The 26,786-nt window shown below is 45.9% G+C and overlaps 1 protein-coding gene across 6 annotated transcripts in view; it reads right to left on the reverse strand.

The window, feature by feature from the left end:
- stac3 (SH3 and cysteine rich domain 3) overlaps nucleotides 1-26,786 on the reverse strand; it is a 73,276-nt gene that overhangs the window by 10,921 nt on the left and 35,569 nt on the right. For all 6 annotated transcript variants that reach the window (XM_069940958.1, XM_069940959.1, XM_069940957.1 and 3 more), the window contains 6 exons: nucleotides 24,020-24,101; nucleotides 21,892-21,989; nucleotides 15,501-15,564; nucleotides 13,418-13,467; nucleotides 10,350-10,453; nucleotides 2,851-2,902 (listed from right to left, as the gene is read on the reverse strand). In XM_069940958.1, the coding sequence (XP_069797059.1) occupies nucleotides 2,851-2,902; nucleotides 10,350-10,453; nucleotides 13,418-13,467; nucleotides 15,501-15,564; nucleotides 21,892-21,989; nucleotides 24,020-24,101 (450 nt within the window). The remainder of the gene's footprint in view (nucleotides 1-2,850; nucleotides 2,903-10,349; nucleotides 10,454-13,417; nucleotides 13,468-15,500; nucleotides 15,565-21,891; nucleotides 21,990-24,019; nucleotides 24,102-26,786) is intronic.

Below are 26,786 nucleotides of genomic sequence, written 5' to 3' on the forward strand. Positions count from 1 at the left end.
CGATCTTGGGAAGGCAATGGTCCTCCATTCTGGAGACGTGACCCATCCAGCGCAGCTGGATCTTCAGCAGCATGGACTCGATGCTGTCGACCTCTGCCATCTCGAGTACTTCGACGTTAGGGATGAAAGCGCTCCAATGGATGTTGAGGATGGAGCGGAGACAACGCTGGTGGAAGCGTTATAGGAGCCGTAGGTGGTGCCGGTAGAGGACCCATGATTCGGAGCCGAACAGGAGTGTGGGTATGACAACGGCTCTGTATACGCTTATCTTTGTGAGGTTTTTCAGTTGGTTGTTTTTCCAGACTCTTTTGTGTAGTCTTCCAAAGGCGCTATTTGCCTTGGCGAGTCTGTTGTCTATCTCATTGTCGATCCTTGCATCTGATGAAATGGTGCAGCCGAGATAGGTAAACTGGTTGACCGTTTTGAGTTTTGACGCGCATTACAACTGTATAAAATACTCGGGAGAGAGACAGTGTGGATGGTGTAAAATTTGAAGCAGTAATACAGGGTGGATGGTGTACAATACATGAGGGAGAGAGACAGTGGATGGTGTAAATTACTAGAGGGAGAGAGACAGGGTGTTTGGTGTAAAATACTAGACGGAGAGAAACAGTGTGGATGGTGTCAAATACTACGGAGAGAGATGGGGTGGATGGTGTAAATCACTAGGGAGAGACAGAATGGATGCTCTAAAATACTAGAGGGAGAGAAACAGGGTGGATGGTGTAAAATACTAGGGAGGGAGGCAGGGTGGATGGTGTAAAATACTAGGGAGAGAGGCAGGGTGGATGGTGTAAAATATTAGAATGAGAGAAACAGGGTGGATTGTTTAAAACAGTAGGGAGAGTCACAGGGTGGATGATGTAAAATACTTGGGAGAGAGACATTGCATGGTTTAAATCACATGGGAGAGAGACGGTAGATTGTGTAAAATACTAGGGAGAGAGACAGGCTGGATGGTGTAAAATACTGGGGACAGAGACTGGGTAGATGGTGTTAAACACTAGGGAGAGTGACAGGGTGGATGCTATAAAATACTAGGGAGAGAGAAAGGGAGGATTGTGTAAAACACGGGAGAGAGACAGACTGGATCATGTAAAATACTAGAGGGAGAAAGACAGGGTGGATGGTCTAAAATACAAGAGAGAGAGAAGGTGGATGGTCTTAAAATACTAGAGGGAGAGAGACAGGTTGGATGGTGTAAACCACTTGGGAGAGAGACAGGATGGATGGTGTAAATACTAGAGGACAGAGAGGGTGGAATATGTAAATCACTAGCGTGTGAGACAGGGTGGATGATGTAAAAAATTAGGGAGTGTTGGAAACCCCTGTACTGGAGGGAGAGAGACAGGGTGGATGGTATAAAATACTAGAAGGAGAGAGACAGGGTGGATGGTGTAAAATACTAGGGAGAGTGACAGGGTGGATGGTGTAAAATACTAGAGAGAGAGACAGGGTGGATGGGGTAAAAAAAACTGGGGAGAGAGACAGGGTGGATATTGTTAAATACTAGAGGGAGAGAGACAGGGTGGTTGCTGTAAAATACTAGGGAGAGTGACAGGGTGGATGGTTTAAAACACAAGGGAAAGAGACAGGTTGGGTGATGTAAAATACAAGGGAGAAAGATAGGGTGAATGGTGTAAAATACGAGGAAGAGAGAGAGGGTGAATGGTGTAAAATACTAGATAGAGAGATGGGGGGATGGTGTAAAATACTAGAAGGAGAGAGGCAGGGTGTGTTGTGTAAAATACTAGAGAGACTGGATGGATGGTGTAAAATACTAGGGAGATAGACAGGGTGGATGGTGTAAAGTAATGGACCGAGAGAGATAGGGTGGATGGTTTAAAATACTAGGGACAAAGGCAGGGTGGATGGTGTTAAACACTAGGGAGAGTGAAAGAATGGAGGCTATAAAATACTAGGGAGAGAGACAGGGTGGATGGTCTAAAATACAAGAGACAAAGACAAGGTGGATGGTGTAGAATACTAGAGGGAGATAGAGAGGGTGGATTGTGTAAAACACTAGGGAGAGACACAAGGTGGATTGTGTAAAATACTTGGGAGTGAGACAGGGTGGATGGTGTAAAATACTAGGGAGGGTGACAGGGTGGATGGGATAAAAAAAACTGGGGAGAGAGACAGGATGGATATTGTTAAATACTAGAGGGAGAGAGACAGGGTAAATGCTGAAAATCACTAGGGAGAGAAACAGGCTGGATGGTATAAAATACTAGGGAGAGAGACTTGGTGGATGGTGTAAAATACTGGAGAGGCAGAAAGGGTGGATGGTGTAATATACTACAGAGAGAGACAGGGTGGATGGTGCAAAACACTAGGGAGAGGGACAGGGTGGTGATGTAAAATACTAGGTGATGTAAAATACTAGAGCAGTGATTCCCAACCTGGGGTACAAGTACCCCCAGTGGTACATTTACACTTTTCAGAGTGTACTTTGGGTCTGAGAGAATAACCACTACTGAACAATACATGGTGTAATCTTCAGTCAGATTGCACGATGTCGTGTTTTTTATATCCTTAATTTTTAGGGGTACACGGGAACCTATAAAAATGCCAAAGAGGTACAGAGAAACAAAAAGGTTGGGAACCCCTGTACTGGAGGGAGAGAGACAGGGTGGATGGTGTAAAATACTAGGGAGAGAGACAGGTTGGATGGTGTAAAATACTAGAGAGAGAGACAGGGTGGATGGTGTATGATAGTATTTGTCGTAAACTTCCACAATGGCATCATTACGTTCATTGCCAAAAGCTTATACAGCTCAGGGTTGTCACATTCATTTAGGTGGATTGGGGTGGTGAAGACTCACTCTTCAACCCCTCTCCATTACTCACCTTCCACCACTCCTCGTTAGAATCATCAAAGACCACTACCCTGTCGCCTGCACTGTAAAGGGAGAAAAGCTTGTGTTAGAATCAGAATCAGAATTTATTGTCAGAAACAAATCATGAAATATGGTATTTTGCAGTACATTCATATAAACCACCTTGTAATAACAAATAAATACCGTGCACATAAATTCAGAGTGAGCCAGTGAATTTGGTTCATTGTCCATTCAGAAATCCGATGCAGCTGAGTCTTCGTCTTCAGGTTCCTGTACCTTTTCCCGCCAATGGTAGCAGAGTGAAGAGGGCATGGTCTGGGTGGTGTGGGTCCTTGAGGATAGAAGTCACTTTCTTGAGACACCCACTGCCTCATGTCTATGCCCTTGTTGGAGTAAAGTCTGGTGCCCATTATGTCACAAACCGAGTTAACAATCCTCTGGAATTTATCATTATTCTTGTCCTGAGTGGTGGCGCCTCCATATCAGACAGTGATGCAACCATCCAGAATGCTCTCCACGGGACACCTGTAGAAGTTTTCGAGTGTCTCCTCAGACACCTCACAGATTATAGCTGCTGGCGAGTCTTCTTTGTGATTGCATATAACCATATAACCATATACAGCACAGAACAGGCCAGTTTGGCCCTACTAGTCCATGCCAGAACAAATCCCTACCCTCCTAGTCCCACTGACCAGCACCTGGTCCATATCCCTCCAATCCTCTCCCCTCTATGTAATTATCCAGTCTTTCCTTAAATGTAAATAGCGTCCTTGCTTTAACCACCTCTGCCGGAAGCTTATTCCACATCCCAACCACCCTTTGCGTGAAGAAATTTCCCCTCATGTTCCCCTTATAATTTTCCCCCTGCAATCTCAAACCCTGGCCTCTGGTTTGAATATCCCCCACTCTCAATTGAAAAAGCCTATCCACGTTGACTGTCTTGTCCCTTTTAAAATCTTGAACACCTCCATCAAATCCCCCCTCAATCTTCTACACTCCAGATAAAAAAGCCCCAGTCTGCTCAACCTTTCTCTGTAACTCAAACCCTGACATCCTGTCAACATTCTCGTGAACCTTCTCTGCACTCTCTCTATTTTGTTTATATCCTTCCTATAATTTGGTGACCAAAACTGCATACAGTATTCCAAACTTGGCCTCACCAATGCTTTGTACAATTTCATCATAACATCCCAACTCTTGAATTCAATACTCCTATTTATGAAGGCCAACATTCCAAATACCTTCTTCACCACACCATCTACCTGAGTATCAACTTTGAGGGTACTATTTACCATAACTCCTAAATCCCTTTGTTGCTCTGCACTCCTCAATTGTCTACCATTCAATGTATATGACCTATTTAGATTTGCCTTTCCAAAATGCAACACTTCACACTTATCCGAATTAAATTCCATTAGCCATTTCTCAGCCCACTCCTCTAGCTTTCCTATATCTCTTTTTAAGCTATGGTAATCTTCCTCACTGTCCACAATATCACTAATCTTTTTATCATCTGCAAACTTACTTATCCAATTCACCACCCCTTCTTCCAGATCGTTAATATATATAACAAACAATAGTGGGCCCAGGACCGATCCCTGAGGAACTCCACTAGTCACTGGCCTCCAATTTGACAAACAATTTTCTACCAGTCCTCTCTGACACCTCCCATCCAACCATTGCTGAATCCATTTCACTACCTCCTTATTTATACCTAATGCCTCCACCTTCTTTCCTAACCTCCTGTGGGGAACTTTGTCAAAAGCTTTACTGAAGTCTAAATAGACAACATCCACAGCCTTCCCTTCATCAATCTTTTTTGTAACCCCCTCAAAAAACTCTATAAGGTTTGATAAGCATGATCTACCCCTGACAAAACCATGCTGACTACTACCTATCAATCCCTGTTCTTCCAAATATTTGTAAATGCCATCCCTCAGAACACTTTCCATCAACTTACCCACCACAGACATCAGACTCATAGGTCTATAATTTCCAGGCTTACACTTGGACCCTTTCTTATTAAACAGCGGAACAACATGAGCCACCCTCAATCCTCTGGCACTACCCCCGTGACCAGTGACATCCTAAATATCTCTGTTAATGGTCCCACTATCTGTACACTAGTCTCCCTGAGCGTTCTTGGGAATACTTTGTCCAGACCCGGAGATTTGTCCACCTTTATCTTTTTTAACACTGCCATCACTACCTCCTTGATTATCTTTATATGATTCATGACTCCCCACTATTTTTCTTTACTTCAACTGGTGCAATATTTTTTTCCCCAGTGAATACCGAGGAAAAGAAATCATTTAAAATTTCCCCCATCTCCTCTGACTTCTCACACAGCCTACCCTCCCTATCTACAAGGGGTCCAATTCTATCCCTCACTAAACTTTTACTTTTAATGTACCTATAGAAACCCTTTGGATTTATTCTTACTCTGCCTGCCACAGCCTCTTCGTGCCTGTTTTTGGCCTTTCTAATTTCTTTCTTAATATTTTTTCTACACTCCTTGTAGTCCTCTTTCAATTTCTCAGCACCCTGCTGTTTATACCTCTTGTACACCTCCCTCTTTCTCCTAACCAAATTTCTAATATTCCTCGAAAACCAAGGCTCCTTATGACTTCCAGCCTTTCCTTTGATCCTCACTGGGACATATCTACTCTGTACTCTCAAAATTTCTTCTTTGAATATTCTCCATTTTTCCCTGAAAAAAAAATCATGTCCCACTCAATACTCCCCAAAGCCATTCTTATTCCTTCGAAATTTGCTTTTCTCCAATCCAGAACCTTAACTTTAGGCCCTTCTTTGCTCTTCCATAAAACTACCCTAAAACTAATAGAGTTGTGATCACTAGACCCAATTTGTTCTCCAACATTAACCTCAGACACCTGACCTATCTCATTCCCTAACAGGAGATCCAGTATTACACCGTCCTGAGTCGGTTCCTCTATGTATTGATTAAGAAAACTATCTTGTACACATTTGACAAACTCTAGCCCATCCTGCCCTCTTACTGTATGGGTATCCCAATCAATGTGAGGGAAGTTAAAATCTCCCATGATCACTACCTTAAGTTTATCACACATATATGCTATTTCCTTAAAATTTTGTTCTTCCAATTTTCTTGGCCCATTTGGTGGTTTATAATACACTCCTATTAGTGCCCTCATGCCTCCTCCACCCCTCAATTCCACTCAAACAGCCTCACTGGATGATCCCTCCAAATCATCCTACCACCTCACGGCAGTAATTTCCTCCTTAACAAGCAGAGCAACTCCTCCCCCTTTTTTACCCCCTGTTCTATCACATCTAAAACATTTGTATTCTGGAATATTTAGTTGCCAGTCGTGTCCCTCCTGTAACCAGGTCTCACTAATTGCCACAACATCATGATTCCAAGTACCAATCCATGCTCTAAGCTCATCTACCTTGTTCACATGCATCTCAGAGAATGACCCTCACATATATTCCCTTTTCTACCTTTTACCTTAACCTCCATCCTTCCTTTGTTATCTTTATCATTCTTAACTAGGTGGCCATGCACCCCAGACACTGTTCGCAAACTCTGCTCCCCACCCCCCTGCCAAACTAGTTTAAACCCTCCCCCACAGCTCTAGCAAATCTGCTTGCCAGGATATTGGTCCCCTTCCAGTTCAAGTGGAGTCTGTCCCTTTTGTACAAGTCCGACTTTCCCCAGAAGAGATCCCAATGATCCAAAAATCTTATCCCCTGCCCCCTGCACCAGATCTTTAGCCATACATTCATCCTCCACATCCTCTCTAGCATGTGGCACTAGATATGGAGATATCTATTGATATGGAGGTTCCAGGATGGATCCTTGGAAATATTATCACCTGGTAATTTGAAGTTCTTGACCCCTTCTACTACTGAGCCCTCGATGACGACTGGGTCTTGTTCTCCTCACTTTCTCCTTAAGTCCACAAGCATCTCCTTGGTTTTGCTGATGTTTAGTGCAAGGTTCTCGGCGTCACCCCCTCACCCAGCAGATCTATCTACCTCCTGCACGCTTCCTCACTGTCGTTCGTGATTCTGCCGATGATCATAGCATTGGTATTGTGCCTAGTCACACAGCCATGGGTGTATAGTGTATGGAGCAGTGGGTGAAGCTCGCATCCTCGATGTGCACCTGTGCTAATAGTCAGTGAGAGGAGACATTGTTTCCAACTTAGCCAGATATCCCATGGCCCACTCACATGAGACTGGGCAAATCCCACAACCCACTGCAACTCCAGGACTCAGGCAGGGCTGGGGGACACTGGATAGTCAGCCCCAAACGAAGTCTAGTCAAACCCCGGTTTCTGAGATGCACTCTTACTTTGCCTAACTAATGTGCCTGCACTAAGAATAAACAGCTTAAAAGACAAAAAGTCACCCAGCAGGAAGAAGCTGTTGGTTTAATCTTCCCTCAACAGCACACAGATGGCGGAAGAACATGAACGCACACCCTCCTCCGACAAAAAGCAAAGCGCCGCAGATGCTACAAATCCCAAACTGAAAACAGAGACCGCCGGCAAGACTCGGCGGACTGGGCAGCTTCTGTGGGGAGACAGACAGGGTGGAGACCCTGAACTCAGCCCTCACCAGATGAAACACGTGCCCGGAAAGGTCACAAAAACTTGGCTGTAGAGGGACCTATAGCTTCCTCCCACCCTTCAATACATACCGGGGGTTGTAGGCTAGTTGGGTGTAATTGGGCAGCATGGGCTCGTAGGCCAATGGGGCCTGTAACCGTGCTGTATGTCTAAAATAAGTTTTTTAAAATTATAATATGTAGCTGAACTCCTTCCATGTTCATTCTCTCACCAATTTAATTCTACCTGCAAACCTACTGAAGAATTCATTAATGAAACAAACAAAACTGGCGGCATGTTTAGCATAGCGCAACACTGTGACTGGGTTTGAATCCCGCGCTATCTGTAAGGAGTTTGTATCTTCTCCCATGTCCACGTGGATTTTCTCCGGTTTCCTCCCACCCTCCCAAAACGTACAAAGGTCGATCGGGCGTAGAACCACAGATACAACCATAGATCATTACAGCACAGAAACAGGCCCCTTCGACCCTTCAGTCTGTGCTGACCGTTTTTCTGCCTTGCCCCACTGACCTGCACCCAGTCCATAGCCTGCCATGCCTCTCCCATCCATGTACCTGTTCAGATTCTTCTTAAATGCTGAAATTGACTCCACATTCACCACTTCAGCTCATTCCACACTCCCACCCCTCTCTGTGTGTAGAAGTTTCCCAAAATGTTCCCTCTAAACCTTTCCCCTTTCACCCTTAACCCATGTCCTCTGGTTTGTATCTCACTGACCCTCAGTGGGGAAAAAAAACCAACCCACAATAACCCTGTCTATCCCCCCTTGTAGTTTTAAATCTCAAATCTCCCCTCATTCTTCTATGCTATAGGGAAGAAAGTCCTAATCTGTCACTCAGTTCCGGAAGACTGGGCAACATCCTAGTAAATCTTCCCTGGATTTTTTCTCACTTTGATATTGGATGGTATGAATTTGTGGACTGGAGGGCCTGTCACCGTGCAGTACAACTCAATTTAAAATAAAAGAAGAAAACTTTCAAACCAGTGCCCCACTTGGCTGGGAACCAGGTGTGGACTCTCATTCCTGCCAGAACTCTGCTCTGATGAACCTCCCACAGCTTGGTGTTAGACGAGGTGAGGACAGTGTGTGGCTGCTTTCACGCATGCATATGGGACAGATGGTGATTGTAACGAGAGGTCATGGCAGGATGCATTGATTGCATTGGTCTCCAGTGGCGTCACTAGGGTTGGTGTCACCTAGTGCAGTAATTCCTGGTGTCAATGCCCCCAGGGGTTGCAGCGACGGCGCTGAGTGGGATGTGGGGGTGTGGCAGTGATGGTGCTGACCGGGAGGGGGGGATGGTGGTGTTGACTAAGTGGGGGGGGTGTTTAGTGGCAATGGTGCTGACTGGGGGCAGGGTGGTGGTAACCTTGCAGCGCATGCAGACAAAACCACGTGATTAATTTTGGTGTCACCCCCTCTGATGGTGTCACCCAATGAGGTCAACACCCCACCCCACCCCCATAGTATCTGTCTCTCCATGGACACTGCCCAAACTCCCGAGCATCGCCAACATTCCCTGCTCTTATTCCAGACTTCATTCTTTAAAAAATACAAACCTCTTTCACCTCCACCCACCCACCCACCCCCCACCCAACAACCCACCATTTAGTCCAGGGAATGGCCAAACATGTTTAACGTAAGAGTCACATAACATCTTTTGAGAGCCACAAGGCATGAAAAAATATTACCTTCACGTTTTTGCACAGACATGCATTTTGTTATAAAATGTTGATTGAAATATTAATAAAAACATGTATTTAATAATAATTATTCATGTATGTAGTTTTTAAGCCTCTAATTTGCCAGGGTAGTGCAGTTGGTGTAGTAACTGTTCCAGCACTGGCGATCGGGACCGGGGTTCGAATCCCGCGCTCTCTGTATGGTGTTTGTATGTTCTCCCTGTGTCTGTGTCAGTTTTTCCCCGGGGTCTCCAGCTTCCTCCCACCGTTCAAAACGTACTGGGGGTTGTCGGTCATTTGGGTGTAAATTGGGCGGTTTGGACTCGTGGGCCAAAAGAGCCTGTTACTATGCTGTATGTCTGAGAATGCTCGATTTTACTCTTATATGTACATTTTGTTAGAAATTTTTCATTTAAATATTAAGAACACGTGTATCTCATCATATTAATTCATGTTAGTAATTTTTAAACTGCTAATTTGTATTAGTTTCAAAAATCAAAAAGTACACTTACTGCATCCATGCATGTAATAGTCAAATTTTGTGGAACAAATTTAAGGCTAAAATTTAGGGGGTTGCTAATACACTGTGGTTTTAGAACCACCAGCCGACTGCAGGGGGGCGATCTCTGTACCTGCAAGAAGACCACCTAAGAGGCTGACTCCACATGGCCGACTGTCAATCAGCTGACCTGAATAGACCACCTAGGGAGCTGACTCTGCCTGGCTGGCTGTCAATCAGCTGATCTGAATAGACCATCTAAGGGGCTGACTCCACCTGGCCGGCTGTCAATCAGCTGACCTGAATATAAACCTGAGCCGGCCCCTCCTGAGCCAGTCACGCCACTAAGGCTTGAATTGATGATTAGACTTTTACTGGAATAAAGCCTGTTGTACAGCCTTTATTGTGCTTGCTTGCTGCACACCATACTGCTTTTGACCACGGTAAGTACCTGCATTGTTTAGGGCTTCAGGGAGCTCGGATTGGTGGGCAGATGGTGAGTCCGCGGCCGAGCACAGGCTCACATGATTCCCATCTCAGCCAACGTACCTCCGCCAGCCGGCACGTTATATGTCAATGAGCCGTGCTTGGCTGACGAGCTGTGGTTTGGCCACCCCTAGTCTGGTCTGTGTATTGTAAGCATGACAGTAAACACCGCGGGATCACATCTGTCTGCCGCTCCCCGACTCGTTCTGGGGTGTGACTTACTGAAAATCGAGATCATCCTTCTCCTGGGCTTTGTATCTGTACAGTGCCACAAAATAGTGAGTCTGGGAAAAGCCGCCTCTCATGCCGGGCTGTGGCTTTTTGTTCTGTCCAAAGAGAAGTCGAGGGTCAAAAGGTTAAGGCAAAGAAATAAAACACTAAAGTCTGCAGACACCATGGTCGAAGTAAAAACACAATGCTGGAGAAACTCAGCAGGTCAAACAGGGTCCTTTATGTAGAAAGGATAAAGATATATCACTGACGTTTTGGGCTTGAGCCCTTTGTCAAGGTACGGAAAAATGTCAGCAGGTGCCAAAGTGAAAAGGTAAATGGGAAGGCGAGGGGGAGAGGAAAATGGTCCCAAAGGCAGGAGATAATAGGTGGAGAAAAGAAGGAGGGCACAGCAGCAAGCAGGGGGAGGAGGGATGGCTCGGTGAATAGAGAGGGAAGGGGGTGGAGGGCTGACAGAGGGAAGGGAAGGGAGGGGGAAAGGAGGGCAGGTGAGCAGAAACCAGAAAAGTCGATGTTGATGCCGTCCGGCTGGACAGGGTCCAGACGGAAAATCAGGTGTTGCCCCTCCAATTTGTGGGTGGTCTGGATGGGAGAGCATGAGACCATGAACAGACACGTGAGTGTGGGCGTGGAGTGCAGAACTGAAATGGTTGGCCACTGGGAGGTCCCCATCACTGGTGTGGACAAAGCAAAGGTACCTTTTATCCGGCCATTCTTTTTGTTCGGATGCCTGTCGATAGTTTTCCACACCTTGTTAGAGGGCTTAAGCCCAAAACGTCGGTGATGTATCTTTATCTTTGCTACATAGAGGACGCTGTTGACCTGCTGAGTTTCTCCATTGCTATATTTTCACTTTAACAGTGGTGTCTGCAGACTTTTGTGTTTTACCTCTGACTGCTGCAAAACTCTGCAAAATCTCTTTGAGGGATAGCCCTGCCCTAAAGAAGTTCTCCTCTGCTCTCCGAAGGGAGGCCTGTGGGATTCTCCCTCACTGCTCCCCATCCGTAATCCCTGCTGCTCTCGAGCTCCACCCGTCCGTAATCCCTGCTGCTCTTGAGCTCCACGACTGCGTACTCACCCTGACTCATTTCTGTACCCTGGTGAAGGGCTCAAGCTCAAAACGTTGGCGATGTATGCTACATGAAGGACACTGTTTGACCTGCTGAGTTTCTCCAGCATTGTGTTTTTACCCACTGACATTCAAACCATTTTAGTCTACCCTTGTCACCATCAACTCCTTCATATTCTTGCCCTCACCCAACACACAGGGACAATTGACCCACTGAAATGTTCAGTGCCCTCCATGATGTTTTGGGCAGACACTTTTTTCCTTTCTTTGCCCCTTTGCTCCACAATTTTAAATTTGTAATCAAACAATTCACATGCCATTAAAGTGCACATTCCAGATTTTATTTGAGGTTATTTGTGTACATTTTGGTTTGACCTTGTAAAAATTACAGCACTTTTTATACATAGTTCTCTCATTTCAGGGCAACGATGTTTGGGACATTTGGCTTCACAGGTGTTTGTGAGTATTCGGGTACGTTTAATTACTTCATTAGTGCAGGTATGAGAGCTATGCTTGCTTCTAAGCTTTTGATCCCCTTTGGAGTCTGCAGTTGACATTGTTCAACATGAGGACCAGAGTTATGGCAATGAAAGTCAAAGAAACCATTATGAGGCTGAAAAACAAGAATGAAACAGTGAGAGACATCGCCCAAACCTCAGGATTATCGACGTCAACTGTTTGGAACATCATTAAGAAGAAAGAGCGGACTGGGTGAGCTCAGTAACCACAAAGGGACTGGTATTCCAAGGAAGCCCTCCACTACTGATGACAGAAGCACATCAGACGCATGTTGGACAGATCAGAAACACGCTTCAGGAGGCAGGTGTGGATGTGTCGATGCAAAAAACCTCATGAAAAGAAATATAGAGGCAAGATGCAAACCACTAGTTAGCCACAGAAAGGATTACAGTTTGGCAAGAAGTATATAAGAGCCTTGGAATACTGGAAAAGGTCTTGTGGATGGATGAGCCCAAGATGAACCTGTGTCAGATGTAATGGCTTGAGCCAAGTGTTGGAGGCAGAAAGGAACGGCCCAAGATCCAAAATCCACCACCTTTGCCATGGGGCTTGCATCTTGCAGAGCAGCCTCTGCATTTCTGTTCAGGAAGTCTTCTGTGGACAGTCGCCATTGACACGCCCGCCTCCTGAAGAGTGTTTCTGATCTGTCCAACATGCGTCTGACGTGCTTCTGTCATCAGTAGTGGAGGTCTTCCTTAGAATACCAGTCCCTTTGTGGTTACTGAGCTCACCCAGTCCGCTCTTTCTTCTTAATGATGTTCCAAACTGTTGACGTCGATAATCCTGAGGTTTGGACGATGTCTCTCACTGTTTTATTCTTGTTTGTCAGCCTCACGATGGCTTCTTTGACTCTGGCAAATGCAGACTCCAAAGGGGATCAAAAGCTTAGAAGCAAGCATAGCTCTCTTATACCTGCACTAATGAAGTAATTAAACGTACCCGAATACTCACAAACACCTGTAAAGCCAAATGTCCCAAACATCGTTGCCCTGAAATGAGAGAACTATGTATAAAAAGTATTGTAATTTCTACAAGGTCAAACCAAATTGTATACAAATAAACCTCAAATAAAATCTGGATTATGAATTGTTTAACTGCAAAATTAAAACTGTGGAGCACAGGGTTTAAAAAAAGGGGGGAAAAAGTGTCTTTGTCCCAAACATTATGGACACTGTCCATAATCTCCACTGGAGATCAGAACAACCAGGAGGAGATGGAGAGCTTGGATTGCTTGATTGCTTGGATCAAGGGGAGCACATGCAAACTCCATGCAGACAGCATCCATAGTCAGGGTTGATTGCCGGGGATCTCTTGCTCATCCGCCGTGCAAAGGCGATATCGAGGAACCAGGAGGGAGGCCATTTCCCTCTCTGCCATCCAGGAGGATTTTTTCGACTGCTTCTGAGCTGTGAAAACGACCTCAGCATTGGCTGCTACTGACCTCACCCACTTGCCCAGGCCCTAGCCTCACCTTCGCCTCATCTGAGTCATTCTTCTCCTTTTTGTCTGCCGCTGGTTCACCTGCAGAAGCAAAAAAAGTGGACTCCGTCACTTCCAAAAGATCCGATCGTCCGCAGAAGCATGTCTCGTGAGAAGGGCCCCCAAACCAACTCCTCTTGGGTAGTCCAGGGGATAAACCCTGTTCAAGGGAGGCAGTCAGTGGGGGGTGGGGGGGAGAGATGGTCACTGAGGAAACAAGGTGGCCCAAAGAAATCAGATCGAACTTGCTCTCGGAAAATTTCCCAGCACTGTTGGATGGATAGAACATTCCGCTGGATGCGAGTTACTGTTTCCTGAATCAGAATCAGGAGTGATACGGTTGGTGCAGCGGTTAGTGCAGCGCCTTTACAGCGCCAGTGATCAAGACCAGGATTTAAATTCCGCACTGTCTGTCAGGAGTTTGTACGTTCTCACTGTGTCTGCGTGGGTTTTTCCCGGAGCTCCAGTTCCCTCCCACCATTCAAAATATACCCGGGAGTGTAGGTCAATTGGGTATAATTGGGCAGCACAGTCTTGTGGGCCGAAATGGCCTATTACTGCGCTGAACATCTAAATTTAAATTTTGCATTTTAAATTTAATTTAGAGTCTCTGATTTCCTCCCGCTGTTCAAAATTTATTGGGGTTTGTAGGTCAATTGGGTGGAACAGGCTCGTGGGACAAAAGGGCCTATTTCCGTGCTGTATGCCTACATTTAAATTAAAATGTAATCAGAATTTATTGTCATGAACAAGTCACGAAATTCATCGTTTTGTGGCAATGTCACAGGGCAAATGTTCATATAAACCACCTTCCAACATAAATAAAACTAGTGCTTGAAACGTCAAAGTGAGGCATTGTCTTCGGTTCATCGATGGTTCAGGAATCTGCAGCAGGGAAGAAGCTGTCCTTGTGCTGCTGAGGGCTCGTCTTCAGGCTCCTGTACCTTTTCCCTGATGGTAGTAGAGTGAAAAGGGCATGGCCTGGGAGGGTGGAGTCCTTGAGGATAGAGGCTGCTTTTTAAGACACCACCTCCTGTAGATGTCCTTGATGGAGTGGAGTCTGGTGCCCATGATGTCACAGGCTGTGTTAATAACCCTGTGGAGTTTATTCTTATCCTGAGTGTTGGTGCCTCCGTACCAGACAGTAATGCAATCGACCAGAATGCAAAAGGTAGTGGACACAGCCCAGGACATCAGAGACAAATCCCACCCCACCGTTGAAAACATCTACAAAAACGCTGCCATCAGAGAGCAGCAAGGATCCATTCCACCCAGCACACGCTCTGTTCTCGCTGTTGCCATCAGGAAAGGGGTATGGGTGCTACAGGACTCGCACCACCAGGTTCAGGAACAGCTGCTCCCCCTCCACCATCAGACTCCTCAACAACAAACTCAATCAGGGACTCATTTAAGGACTTTTACTTGTGCACTTTATTGATTTTCTTTTATTTCTCTCTGTATTGCACAGTCAATTTGTTTACAGTTCTATATTTGTTTCCATGTGTTCAGCTTTTTGCATTGCCAGTAAATGGTAATTCTGCCTGGCCTACAGGAAAAAGAATCTCAGGGTTGTATGTACTGTGAATATAAATCTGATATCTGTTCCCACTATCAGTCGGAACAGTCGGAATGGGGCATGCAAGGCCGAAGCAAGCGGCCAAAAGTAATAATTTCTGCACGCCAGCCACCTGCCTTAAATTTTTCCAGCTGCTTCAGCTGGGAAGACAGTGGTCCAATGGGAAGGCTGCAGGGAAACACAAGCAGGTGATAGGTCAGCTGGGAAGGCAGCAGTCCAATGGGAAGGCTGCAGGGAAACACAAGCAGGTGATAGGTCAGCTGGGAAGGCAGCGGTCTAATGGGAAGGCTGCAGGGAAATGCAAGCAGGTGATAGGTCGCTGGGAAGGCAGCGGTCCAATGGGAAGGCTGCAGAGAAACGCAAGCAGGTGATAGGTCAGCGATCTCTTGCTCTCTTACTCTGAGGCAGACGCCGCACGCCAGCTGGTGGTGGATTTGAGACTGATCAAACTTGTCACAACAGGCAGGGTGAAGCTACCCACCCCAGCCCCGTCACCTACCTCCTGAGCTGTGCCCTTCCCCAGATGTGGGACTATCAAGTTCTTCGTCAACCATTTGCATAGGCTGAAAAACACAGGAGAGAGGTACAGAGTTAGTACCAGAAACAGAATCAGAATTTATTCTCGTGAACCAGTTACAAAATTCATCGTTTTGTGACAGAATCAAAGTGAAAACCATCATATAAACCACCTTAAAAACAGCGCATGAAAGTCAGAGCGAACTGGTAACTGTGGTTCATTGATCGTTCAGGAATCTGATGGCGGAGGGGAAGAAGCTGTACTTGTGCCGCTGAGTGCTCATCTTCAGGCTCATCTTTTCCCCGATGGTGGCAGTGTGAAGAGGGCATGGCCTAAGTGGTGGGAGTTCTTGAGAATAGAGGCCACTTTCTTAAGACACCGCCTCATGTAGATGCCCTTGATGGAGTGAAGTCTGGTGCCTGTGATGTCGCAGGCTGATGTAACAAACTCTGGAGATTTTTCTTGTCATGAGAGTTGGCACCTCCGTACCAGTCAGTGATGCAACCAGCCCAGAATGCTTTCCATGATACACCTGTAGAAGTTTCTGAGTCTTCGGTGACATACCGAAACCCCACAAACACCTCACAAAGAACAGCTGCTGATGAGGTTTCTTCATAATTACATGGACACGAAGAACCAGTCCTTGGAATTATTGACACCCAGGAATTTGAAGTTCTTGTCCCTCTCCACTGCTGAACCCTCGATGAGGACTGGATCGAGCCCTCCCAACTTCCTCCTGAAGTTATCCCGACCTGACACAGCCCTGGGGCTGAAATTGCGTTCCCACGACAATGTTTTGTGGGTTGAGGTGTCCACTGCGATCTCAGGGCAGAACCCCCACCCCTCCATTCCCCGAATACTGGGAGGGGACCCCCTCCATGCTGATGGAGCTGTTGTAATGGCACCGCTGTCACTGGTGAGAACCCACGGAGAGCGCGAAGTGGAGACATAGCGCTTCCCCTGCAGGGTCCAACCACCCAGCCCAACTGCCATCGATTCCGAACAGGCCTGCCGGTGGTTTTTATTTAAAATCCCAAAAAGGTTTCCTGATCGTATCAGAGGATCGGATCTGGAGCTTGGGGTCACCGACGGTTTGGACTGTGTGAATGCAGGGGCTGTGGAAGTACCGGGGTAAACCCACAGACACTGATGTGGTGTTGAGGGTGAAAACTGGTGCGTGCGGACCCGCTGATGGGATCTGGAGCAGCGTCACCATCACCTGCGGGGAGGGAGTGGATCGGGCCTCACCGGGGGCGTTGAAGGGAAGGGCAGGCCAGGGGTTTGGAGAAACTGAGAATAAAGGATGCACAAGTGAAACGCGAAAGTCTGCAGAGGTCACGGTTGAAGTAAAATCACAAAGCTGGAGAAAGTCAGCAGGTCAGAACGTATCCTTTATATAACAAAGGTAAAGAGACATAGCCAACATTATATCAATGTTTTTAAGGAGATCCAACACTTCCACTTCCTCAACATCACCCAGCACACAGGCCTAATCTATTAGAACTCACCCTGATCCAAGTCCTTTTCTCTTGTGAATACAGAATCAAAGTATTCATTTAGGCCCTCCCCAGCTTCCTCCACCTCCAGCCACATGCTGCCTCCTTTATCCTTTAGCAGCCCCACCTTCATTCTCAACATCCTTCTGTTCTTCACATACGTTATAGAATGCCTTGGGGTTCTCCTTAATCCAAGGCCTTCTCATGCCCCCTTCAAGCTCATCCAAGTCCTTCCATAAGCTCTTTCCTGGCTATCATATACTTCTCATGAGCCCTTCCTGTTTCCTGCTTCCTATATCTAACCTATGCTCCCTACATCCTCTTCACTACCTGTCTCACCTGCTTTGTCAACCATGGCTCCCCTTTCCTACCTTTTTTTCCTTGTCCCAGTGGGACAAACCTATCCTGAACCCAGCAGAAGTGGTCCCTAAACATCCTCCACATGAGCTCTGTACTTTCACCTTTGAACACCTGTTTCCAGTTTACTCTCGCCGGTTCCAGCCTCATCCCATCATAATTAGCCCTTCCCCAATGAAACACTCTCCCATTTTGTCTGCTTTTATCCTTATCCATGCTCCCAAGATGTACAGTTCAGTGGGTCAATTGTCCCCGTGTGTTGGGTGAGGACTAGTATCGGGGGGGAGAGTTGATGGTGACTCGGGTAAAGTAAAATGGGTTTAATGTAAACGGGAAAAAACACAAGGCTGGAGAAACTCAGCCAATCAAACAGTGTCCTTCATGTAGCAAAGGTAAAGATACGTCACTGACGTTTCGGGCTTGAGCCCTTCACCATGATATGGGCAAAATGTCAGCAGGCGTCTGAACAAAAAGGTAAAGGCAGGAGGGGTTGAGGGTGCAGCACAGTCCTAAAGGCAGCAGGTAATAGGTGGAGAAGGGAGGGAGGGCACAGCATTGAGCTGGGGGAGGAGGGATGGCTGGGTGAATAGAGAGGGAAGGGGGTGGAGAGCTGACAGGGGGAAGGGAAGCACTGGAGGGGGAAAGGAGAGCAGGTGAGCAAGAACCGGAGGTCAATGTTAATGCTGTCTGGCTGGGTGGAGAATCGGGTGTTATTCCTCTAATTTGTGGGTGGTCCAGATGGGAGAGCACGAGGCCATAGGTGGACACATGAGTGTGGGAGTAGGGCACGGAACTGAAATGGTTGGCCTCTTGGAAGTCCTTGTCACTGGTGCGGATGGAGCGAAGGTGCTCAACAAAGCGATGCACAAGGTTCTTTGCTGAAAAGGACAGTGTGAATCCTCTTTGAGTGGCAAGTTTCGCAGTTAACATAGAACATAGAATACGACAACACAGAACAGGCTCTTTGGCCCTCGATGTTCTGTTGACCCATATATTCCTTAAAAAAGTACCAAATCCTCCCTACCCATAATCCTCTATTATTCTTTCATCCATAACATAACATAACATACCCTCATCCACATTCCTAGTCACCTCTTCAAAAAATTCAATCAGATTGGTCAAACATGACCTTCCTCCCACAAATCCATGTTGAGTGCTCCTGATCAGACCCTGTCTATCCAGATGTTTATAAGTACTATCTCTAAGAATTTTCTCCATTAACTTACCTACCACAGACGTCAAACTTACAGGCCGATAGTTGCCAGGCTTGCTCCTTGAACCCTTTTTAAATAACGGAACCACATGCGCAATGCGCCAATCCTCCGGCACTATCCCCATATCTAATGACATTTGGAAAATTACCGCCAGAGCCTCTGCTATTTCCTCCTTCACTTCTCTCAATGTCCTGGGGAAGATCCCGTCTGGTCCTGGAGACTTATCCACCTTTATATTCTTCAAAAGCCCTAAAACTACACCTTTTGTAATCTCTATATTCCCCATATTTACCCAATTTGCTTTTTTTTAATCTCACATCTCCCAATATCCTTCTCCTTAGTGAATACCGAAGAAAAGAATCTGTTCAATATCTCCCCCATTTCTCTAGGCTCCACACACAGTTTTCCGCTCTGATTTTCTAAGGGACCAATTTTGTCTCTAGCTTTCCTTTTACCATTAACATATTTGTAGAACTCTTTTGGATTAGTTTTCACCCTGCTTGCCATAGTTTCCTCGTACCTTCTTTTAGCTTTCCTAATTCCTCTCTTAAGATTCCTCTTACATTCAATGTATCTTTCAAACATCTCCTTAACTCCATGCTTCTTATATCTAATGTACGCCTCCCTTTTTCTTCGAACCAAGTTTCCAATATTCCTTGAAAACCACGGCTCTCTCAAACCTTTTGCCCCTCCTTTTAACCTAACCTATGTCTATCCAAGAATCTCTTAAATGCCCCCTAATGTTTCAGCCTCCACCACCATCCCCGGCAAGGCATTCCAGGTACCCACAACTCCCTATGTAAGAAAACTTACTCCTGATATCTCCCTTAAACATCACTTTGTATATATGTCCTCTGATGTTTGCTGATCCTGCCCTGGGAAACAGGTGCTGGCTGTCCACCCTATCTATGCCTCATAATCTTGTCGACCTCCATCAAGTCTTCTCTCATTCTTCTTCACTCCAAAGTCCCAGCTCTGCTAACCTTACCTCATAAGACTTATTTCCTAATCCAGGCATCATCCTGGTCAATCTCCTCCACACCCTTTCCACAGCTTCCACATCCTTCCTGTAATGAGGTGACCAGAACTGAACACAATTCTCCAAGTGGGTCTCACCAGAGATTTGTGGAGTTGCAACATGACCTCTCGACTCTTAAACTCAATCCCCCTATTAATGAGGCCCAGCATCCCATAGACTTTCTTAACTATCCTATCAAATTGCGTGACAACCTTGAGGCTTGTATGAATTTAGACTCCAAGGTCCCTCCATCCACACTCTTAACTAACCAACCATTAACTCAGGTCTCAGCCTTCTGGCTTGTCCTTCCAAAATGCATCACCTCACACTTATCCAGATTGAACTCCATCTGCCACTTTTCTGCCCAACTCTGCATCCAGTCAAAATCCTTTTGTAACCTACCACAGCCTTCAGCACCATTCACAATACCTCCAACCTTCGTATCATCCACAAACTTATTGACCATTCTACTGCCTCTTCATCTAGATCATCCAGGGCGGGGTAGGGGGGGATAATGGATATTAAGTGGTTGTCTACATGGACTTTAGTAAGGCCTTTGACAAGGTCCCATATGGGAGGAAAGTCAGGAAGGTTCAGGTACTAGGTACTCATAGTGAAGTAGTGAACTTCATTCATCAAGGGCAAGACAGAGAAGCCAGAGAGTAGTGGTGGATGAATGCTTCTCAGAATGGAGGCCTGTGACTAGTGTTGCACCTCAGGGATCGTTGCTGGGACCATTGTTGCTTGTCACCTCGATCAGTGATCTGGAAGATAAATTGGATCTGCAAGTTTGCAGATGACACTAAGATTGTGGACAGTGAGTCTGGACTAGCTGAAAATATGGTCTGAAAAATGGAGATGGAATTTAATGTGGACAAGTGTGAGGTGTTGCATTTTGAAGAGTGAGGTAGAACAGAGGGATCTGGAAATACTGAAAGTGGCATTGCAGGTGGATCGGGTTATAAAGAGAGCTTTTGGCTCTGGGCCTTCATCTATCAAATTTTAAGTATCGGAGTTGAGATGTTATAGTAAAGTTGTTTAAGATGATAGTGAGGCCAAATTTGGAGTATTATGCAGGTTTGGTCACCTAACTACAGGAAAGATATCAATAAGATGGAAAGAGTGAAGAGATTTACTAGGACGTTGCCTGGACTTCAGGAAGTGAGTTACAGGGAATGTTTAAACAAGTCTTGTTTCCTGGAGCTTAGAGGAATGAGGGGAGATTAGACAGAGGTATTTGAAATTATGAGGGGGATAGACAGAGTAAATGTAGGTTGGTTTTTTCCACTGAGGATAGGTGAGATAGAAACCAAAGGACATGGGTTAAGTTTGAAAGGGGAAAAGTTAGGTGGAACATGAGGGGGACTTCTTCACACAGAGAGTGGTGAGAGTGTGGAACGAGCTGCCAGATGAAGTAGTGAATGTGGGATCAATTTTAACTTTTAAATAGAATTTGGACAGGTACACAGATGGGAGGGGTATAGAAGGCTGTGGACTGGGTGCAGGTCTGTGGGACAAGGCAGAGAAATGGTTGGGCACAGGCTAGAAAGTCTGAAGCTGTCCTGTTTCTGTGCTGTCATGTTCTATGGTTCAATGGTTCTATGATCTTGATTCAGTTAACGACAAACTTGGAGAAAGGTTTCACCAGGACATTGCGGCCATGGAAAAGCAGTATCAGGGCAACTGGAATCCATCAATGCCAGCCGACTATTGCTGGACACTGACATGAGAGGCATCAGATGCTGAGTACAAACGAAAATCAGTGGCAAAGCATTTTTAGATCAGTTGAAGGGATGCGATGAGACAGCATCATTATGCTAAACTCAATAAAAGTTAATTTAACATTTCTTCAACTACATATGAGATACAGTAAATCTAAAAATCACCTTTGTGTTCAGCTTGAAGTTATCTATTATAATCCCCAATTTTTTTTTTCAGGAAGCAAACTTCTGAAAAGAATCTGTTGTTCAGAGCAATCAACGAGCTTCCGGCTCGGATGTAGAGAGAACACAGGTCTCTGTGGTGCCTAGGATCTCCTCCTCATGCAGCAGGTTCCTCAGAGCAGAAGCAGCCGCCCTTGCCCCTGTCCTCGGCTGCTCTCCCACTCTACCCCAGGCTTCAGAAAGCACAGGGCTCTCTCTCGGAGGCTCTGACTTCTAGTTCCCTTGATGCAGGCCCGTGAGAGGGAGCACAATTTCAGTAACTCCCCCCCCACCCCATCACAACCCCACCACCCATCCCACCTCTCATTCCCCTGTGCCATCCCAATCATGAGGTTTGACACTCACGTTCTTTTTGTCCTCTGAGTTCTTCTTCCTCTCACGGTTGGCCATCACCACTCCTGTCCTGAGAGTTTCATACACGGGGTCCGACCGGTTTGCAACAGCTGAGGCAGAACGGATGGAAATTAAACCAATTTCCCCACCACCCCCCTCCACCCACAGCACTGAGTGACTGATTTTCCCAACCAACGGGTCCATTTGGAGTTTCTTCACCCCACAACCCCTTTCCTCCCTGCCCCCCACCTATCCCCTCTTCCATGCAGTTCATGGCAGTTAACCAGCCATCCATGGAACATTACAGCTCAGAAATGGGCTCCTTTGGCCCTTCTAGTCCACGTTGAACCTTTTTTTTTGCATAGTCCCACTGACCTGCCAAATCCTCAGCTCTCCTTTCCTCTCCCATCCATGTGCCTGTCCAAATTCTTTTTAAATATAAAAATTGGGCCCCACGTTCAGCACTTCAGCTGGAAGATCATTCCAAACACTCCCACCGCTCTCTGTATGATGAAGTTCCTTCTTGTGCTCCCCCTAAACTTTTCCCCTTTCACCCTTAACACATGTTCTCTGGTTTGTATCTCACCAACCCTCAGTGAAAAAATCCCACCTACATCTACTCTGTCTATCCCCCTCATAATTTTAAATACCTCTATCAAATCTCCCCTCATTCTTCTACACTCTAACCTGTTTAACCTTTCCCTGTCACTCAGTTCCTGAAGTCTGGGCAACATCCTAGTAAATCTTCTCTGCACTCTTTCTATCTTATTGGTATCTTTCCTGTAGTTAGGTGACCAAACTTGCAAACAGCATTCCAAAATTGGACTCACCAATGTCTTATACAACTTTAATATAACATCCCAGTTCCTGTACTCAATACTTTGATTGATGAAGGCCAAGATGCCAAAAACTCTCTTTATAACCCTATCCATCTGCAACGCCAATTTCAGTATTTCCAGATCTCTCTGTTCTACCTCACCCCTCAGTGCTCACCATTTACCATGTACATCCCTTTCTTGGTTTGTCCTTCCAAAATGCAACACCTCACACTTATCCGCATTAAATTCCATCTGCATTTTTCAGCCCATATTTACAGCTGATCCAGATCTCTCTGCAAGATTCTTCACTGTCCACAACGCCTCAAATCTTAGTGTCATTTGCAAACTTGCAGATCCAATTTATCTTCCAGATCATTGATCGAGGTGACAAGCAACAATGGTCCCAGCAGCGATCCCTGAGGTGCAACACTAGTCACAGGCCTCCATTCTGAGAAGCATTCATCCACCACTACTCTCTGGCTTCTCTGTCTTGCCCTTGATGAATGAAGTTCACTACTTCACTATGAGTACCTAGTACCTGAACCTTCCTGACTTTCCTCCCATATGGGACCTTGTCAAAGGCCTTACTAAAGTCCATTTAGACAACCACCGCATATCCATTATCCCCCCCCCTCCCCCGCCACCCTAGATGACCTAGATGAAGAGGTAGTAGAATGGGTCATTAAGTTTGTGGATGATACGAAGGTTGGAGGCGTTGTGCATGGTGCTGAAGGCTGTCGTAGGTTACAAAAGGATATAGACTGGATGCAGAGTTGGGCGGAAAAGTGGTAGATGGAGTTCAATCTGGATAAGTGTGAGGTAATGCATTTTGGAAGGAAGTGAAGGGAGGGTAGTTTAGGGGAAACATCAGGGTTTTTTTTTTAAACACAGAGAGTTCTGGGTGCCTGGAATGCCTTGCCGTGAATGATGATGGATGTTGGAGCATTAGGGGCCTTTAAGAGTGTTAGGCACATGGATGGAAGATTACTGGTTAGGAGGATTTAATTTTTTTAAGGAATATATGGATCGGCACAACAGCAAGGGCCGAAAGGCCTGCATTGTGCTGTCATATTCTATGTTCTAAATCTCTGATTGTGATTGAGTCTCTATGTGAACTCACCAAAACTGATAGTTATCCCAACGCAGCAACACTACAGAATACATGGCAGATGGGGAGTTTGGCACGTAATTCCCTCTCACCAGCTGCTGCCACAGATGTTTAGACCTTTTGAACCACTGCAATGCGCGGGACTGTTCTGGATGCCCCATGAGCTTGTGCACAAGCACACTCAATGTTCTAACGACTCCATCGTTCCACTTACAGAAAGGGAGCAGCTCCTTGATGCAGGCAAACTGTTGGTTACTGTAGAGGGGAGAGCTGTAGGCCCGGCGGAAACCAGGTGGCTGGGTGCAAAAGAAATATGAAGTCACAAGGCCAGTTAACAATCCTTCAGCAGATCGACTCCACTGTGGGGCAGCCAGTGATAAATCCTTTACCCTCCCCCTCCTGCCTTGAATTCTCACACCAGGTTAACTCTTCAGTTGTTGCACCTTTAATGAGAAAGTTACATGGAAAAAATCTTAAATTTAATTTTTAAAAATAATTTAGAACCCTGTGCTGACAAATTACACCCAGTTGACCTACAACCCCCCCCACCCAGTACATATCGAATGGTTGGGGAAAACTGGAGCCCCCAGAGGAAATTCACGCGGACACTGGGAGAATGTCAGCAGACTGGCACTGCTGTGGGTCAGCCAGTGACGTGATGGTAAAGTTGTATTAGGCATTGGTGAGGCCAAATTTGGAGTCTTGTGTGCAGATTTGGTCACCTAACTACAGGAATGATATCAATAAGATGGAAAGAGGGCAGAGAAGATTTACCAAGATGTTGCCCAGACTTCAGGAACTGGGTTACTGTACAGGGAAAGATTAATCAGGTTAGGACTTTATTCCCTGGAGTGTAAAAGAATGAAGTGAGATTTGATATTTAAAATTATGAGGGGGATAGACAGAGTAACTGTAGGTGGGCTTTTTTCCACTGAAGTTAGGTGAGATACAAACCAGAGAACATGCGTTAAGAGTGAAAGGGGAAAAGTTTAGGTCAGTGGTTCTGAACTTTTTTCTTTCCACTCACATCCCACTTTCAGTGATCCCTATACCATCAGTGCTCTCCGATTAGTAACGGATTGGTTAAGATGGGATGTGGGTGGAAAGAAAAAGGTTGAAAACCACTGTTTTAATCGTACCTCATTGACTCGTTATGTGCACAGTTTCATAACTCCAAAGGAAATGGGCCAATGACAATTTTTCTCAAGCAAAATATTTCAGTGACAATTGGGTCTAGAGCAGTGATTCTCAACCTTCCCTTCCCATTCACATATCACCTTAAGCAATCCCTTACCTCAAAGCACCAATGGCATAGGGATTACTTAAAGTGGTATGTGAGTGGAAAGAAAAAGGTTGAGAACCATTGGTTTAGGAGGAACATGAGGGGGAACTTCTTCATACAGAGTGGTGGGGGTGTGGAACGAGCTGCCAGCTGAAGTGGTGAATGCGGGCTCAATGTTAACATTTAAGAGGAATTTGGACAGGTACATGGATGGGAGGGGTATGGAGCACTGTGGACTGGGTGCAGGTCAGCGAGACGAGGAAGAAAAATGGTTCAGCGCAGACTAGAAGGGCTGAAGGGGCCTGTTTCTGTGCTGCCATGTTCCACAGTTCTAAGATAAATGTGCTACCTTCCCTGTCTCAGAATTCTCACACAGGTTAATTCTTCAGCTGTTGGTCCTTAATAAGAAAGTTACTTTGAAGAATCTTGTTTTATTTTTCTCCTCCTTGGAGTGACAGAGGATGAGCGTTGACCTGATAGAGGTGTACAAGATGATCAGAGGCATTGATTATATGAAAGTCCAGAGGCTTTTCTCCTGGGGTTGAAATGGTTAACATGAGGAGGCATCGTTTTAAGGTATTTGGGATTAAGTACGAGAAGAATGTTCTTCACGCTGAGATCTGTTCTGGGACTTTGTGCTTTTTATAAATGGCCTGGATGAGGAAGTGGAAGGGTGAGTTAGTAAGTTTGTGGGTGACACGATAGTGGGTGGTGTTGATGCTGATCTGGAGGGTCGCTGGAGGTTACAGAGGGTAATTGAAGGAATGCAGAGTTGGGCTGAGAAGTGGCAGATGGAGTTTAACCCAGAGAAGTGTGAACTGGATCATTTTGGTCAGTCAAATTTTAACATAGAGTACAATGTTAATGGAAGGACTTTGAGTAGCACGGACAAACTGAGAGATCTTGGGGTTTGTGTCCACAGAACACTCAAAGCTGCTGCACAGTTTGACAGTGTGGTGAAGAAGGTCTATGGTGTGTTGGCTTCATTAACCTTGAGATAGAATTCAAGAGCTGAGGTGTCAAATATTAGACCTCAGTTAGGCCCCACTTGGAGTATTGAGTTCAGTGCATCACAGTAAAAATGTGGTCACTATAGAAAGGGGGCAGAAGAGATTCACAAGGAGACTGCCTGGATCGGAGAGAATACCTTATGAGGAGAGGTTGAGTGAACTTGGTCTTTCCTCCTTGGAGCGACGGAGGGTGAGGAGTGAACCGATATAAGTATACAAGATGAAGAGAGGCATTGACGGTACCAACGGCCAGAGGCTTTTTCCTCGGGGCTGAAGTGACTAACACAAGGGGGCATCGTTTTAAGGTGCTTGGGAGTTAATACGGTGGGGGGGGGATGTTCTTCACACTGAAAGGGGCAGGTGCTTGGAATGCACTGCCAGCAATGGTGGTGGAGACAGGGACAAGAGGATCATTTATGAAACCATTAAACTGGTACATGGAACTGAGAAAAAGGGAGGGTTACACAGCGGAGAGATTCTAGGCAGTTGTTAGAGTGGGCTGTTGGGTTGACACAGCACTTGTGGGCTGAAGGGCCTGTTCTATGTTCTCATTGCTATTTTTAAAATTTACACTTTTATTATTTAGACATACAGCACAGTAGCAGGCCATCCCGCCCCACAGCTCATGCTGCCCAATTACCCCAGTTGTCCTACAACCCCTGGTGCAGATGATTCCTTCCTTATTCTAA

This window comes from Narcine bancroftii, chromosome 5 (genome assembly GCF_036971445.1).
Source record: "Narcine bancroftii isolate sNarBan1 chromosome 5, sNarBan1.hap1, whole genome shotgun sequence".
NCBI lineage: Eukaryota > Metazoa > Chordata > Chondrichthyes > Torpediniformes > Narcinidae > Narcine > Narcine bancroftii.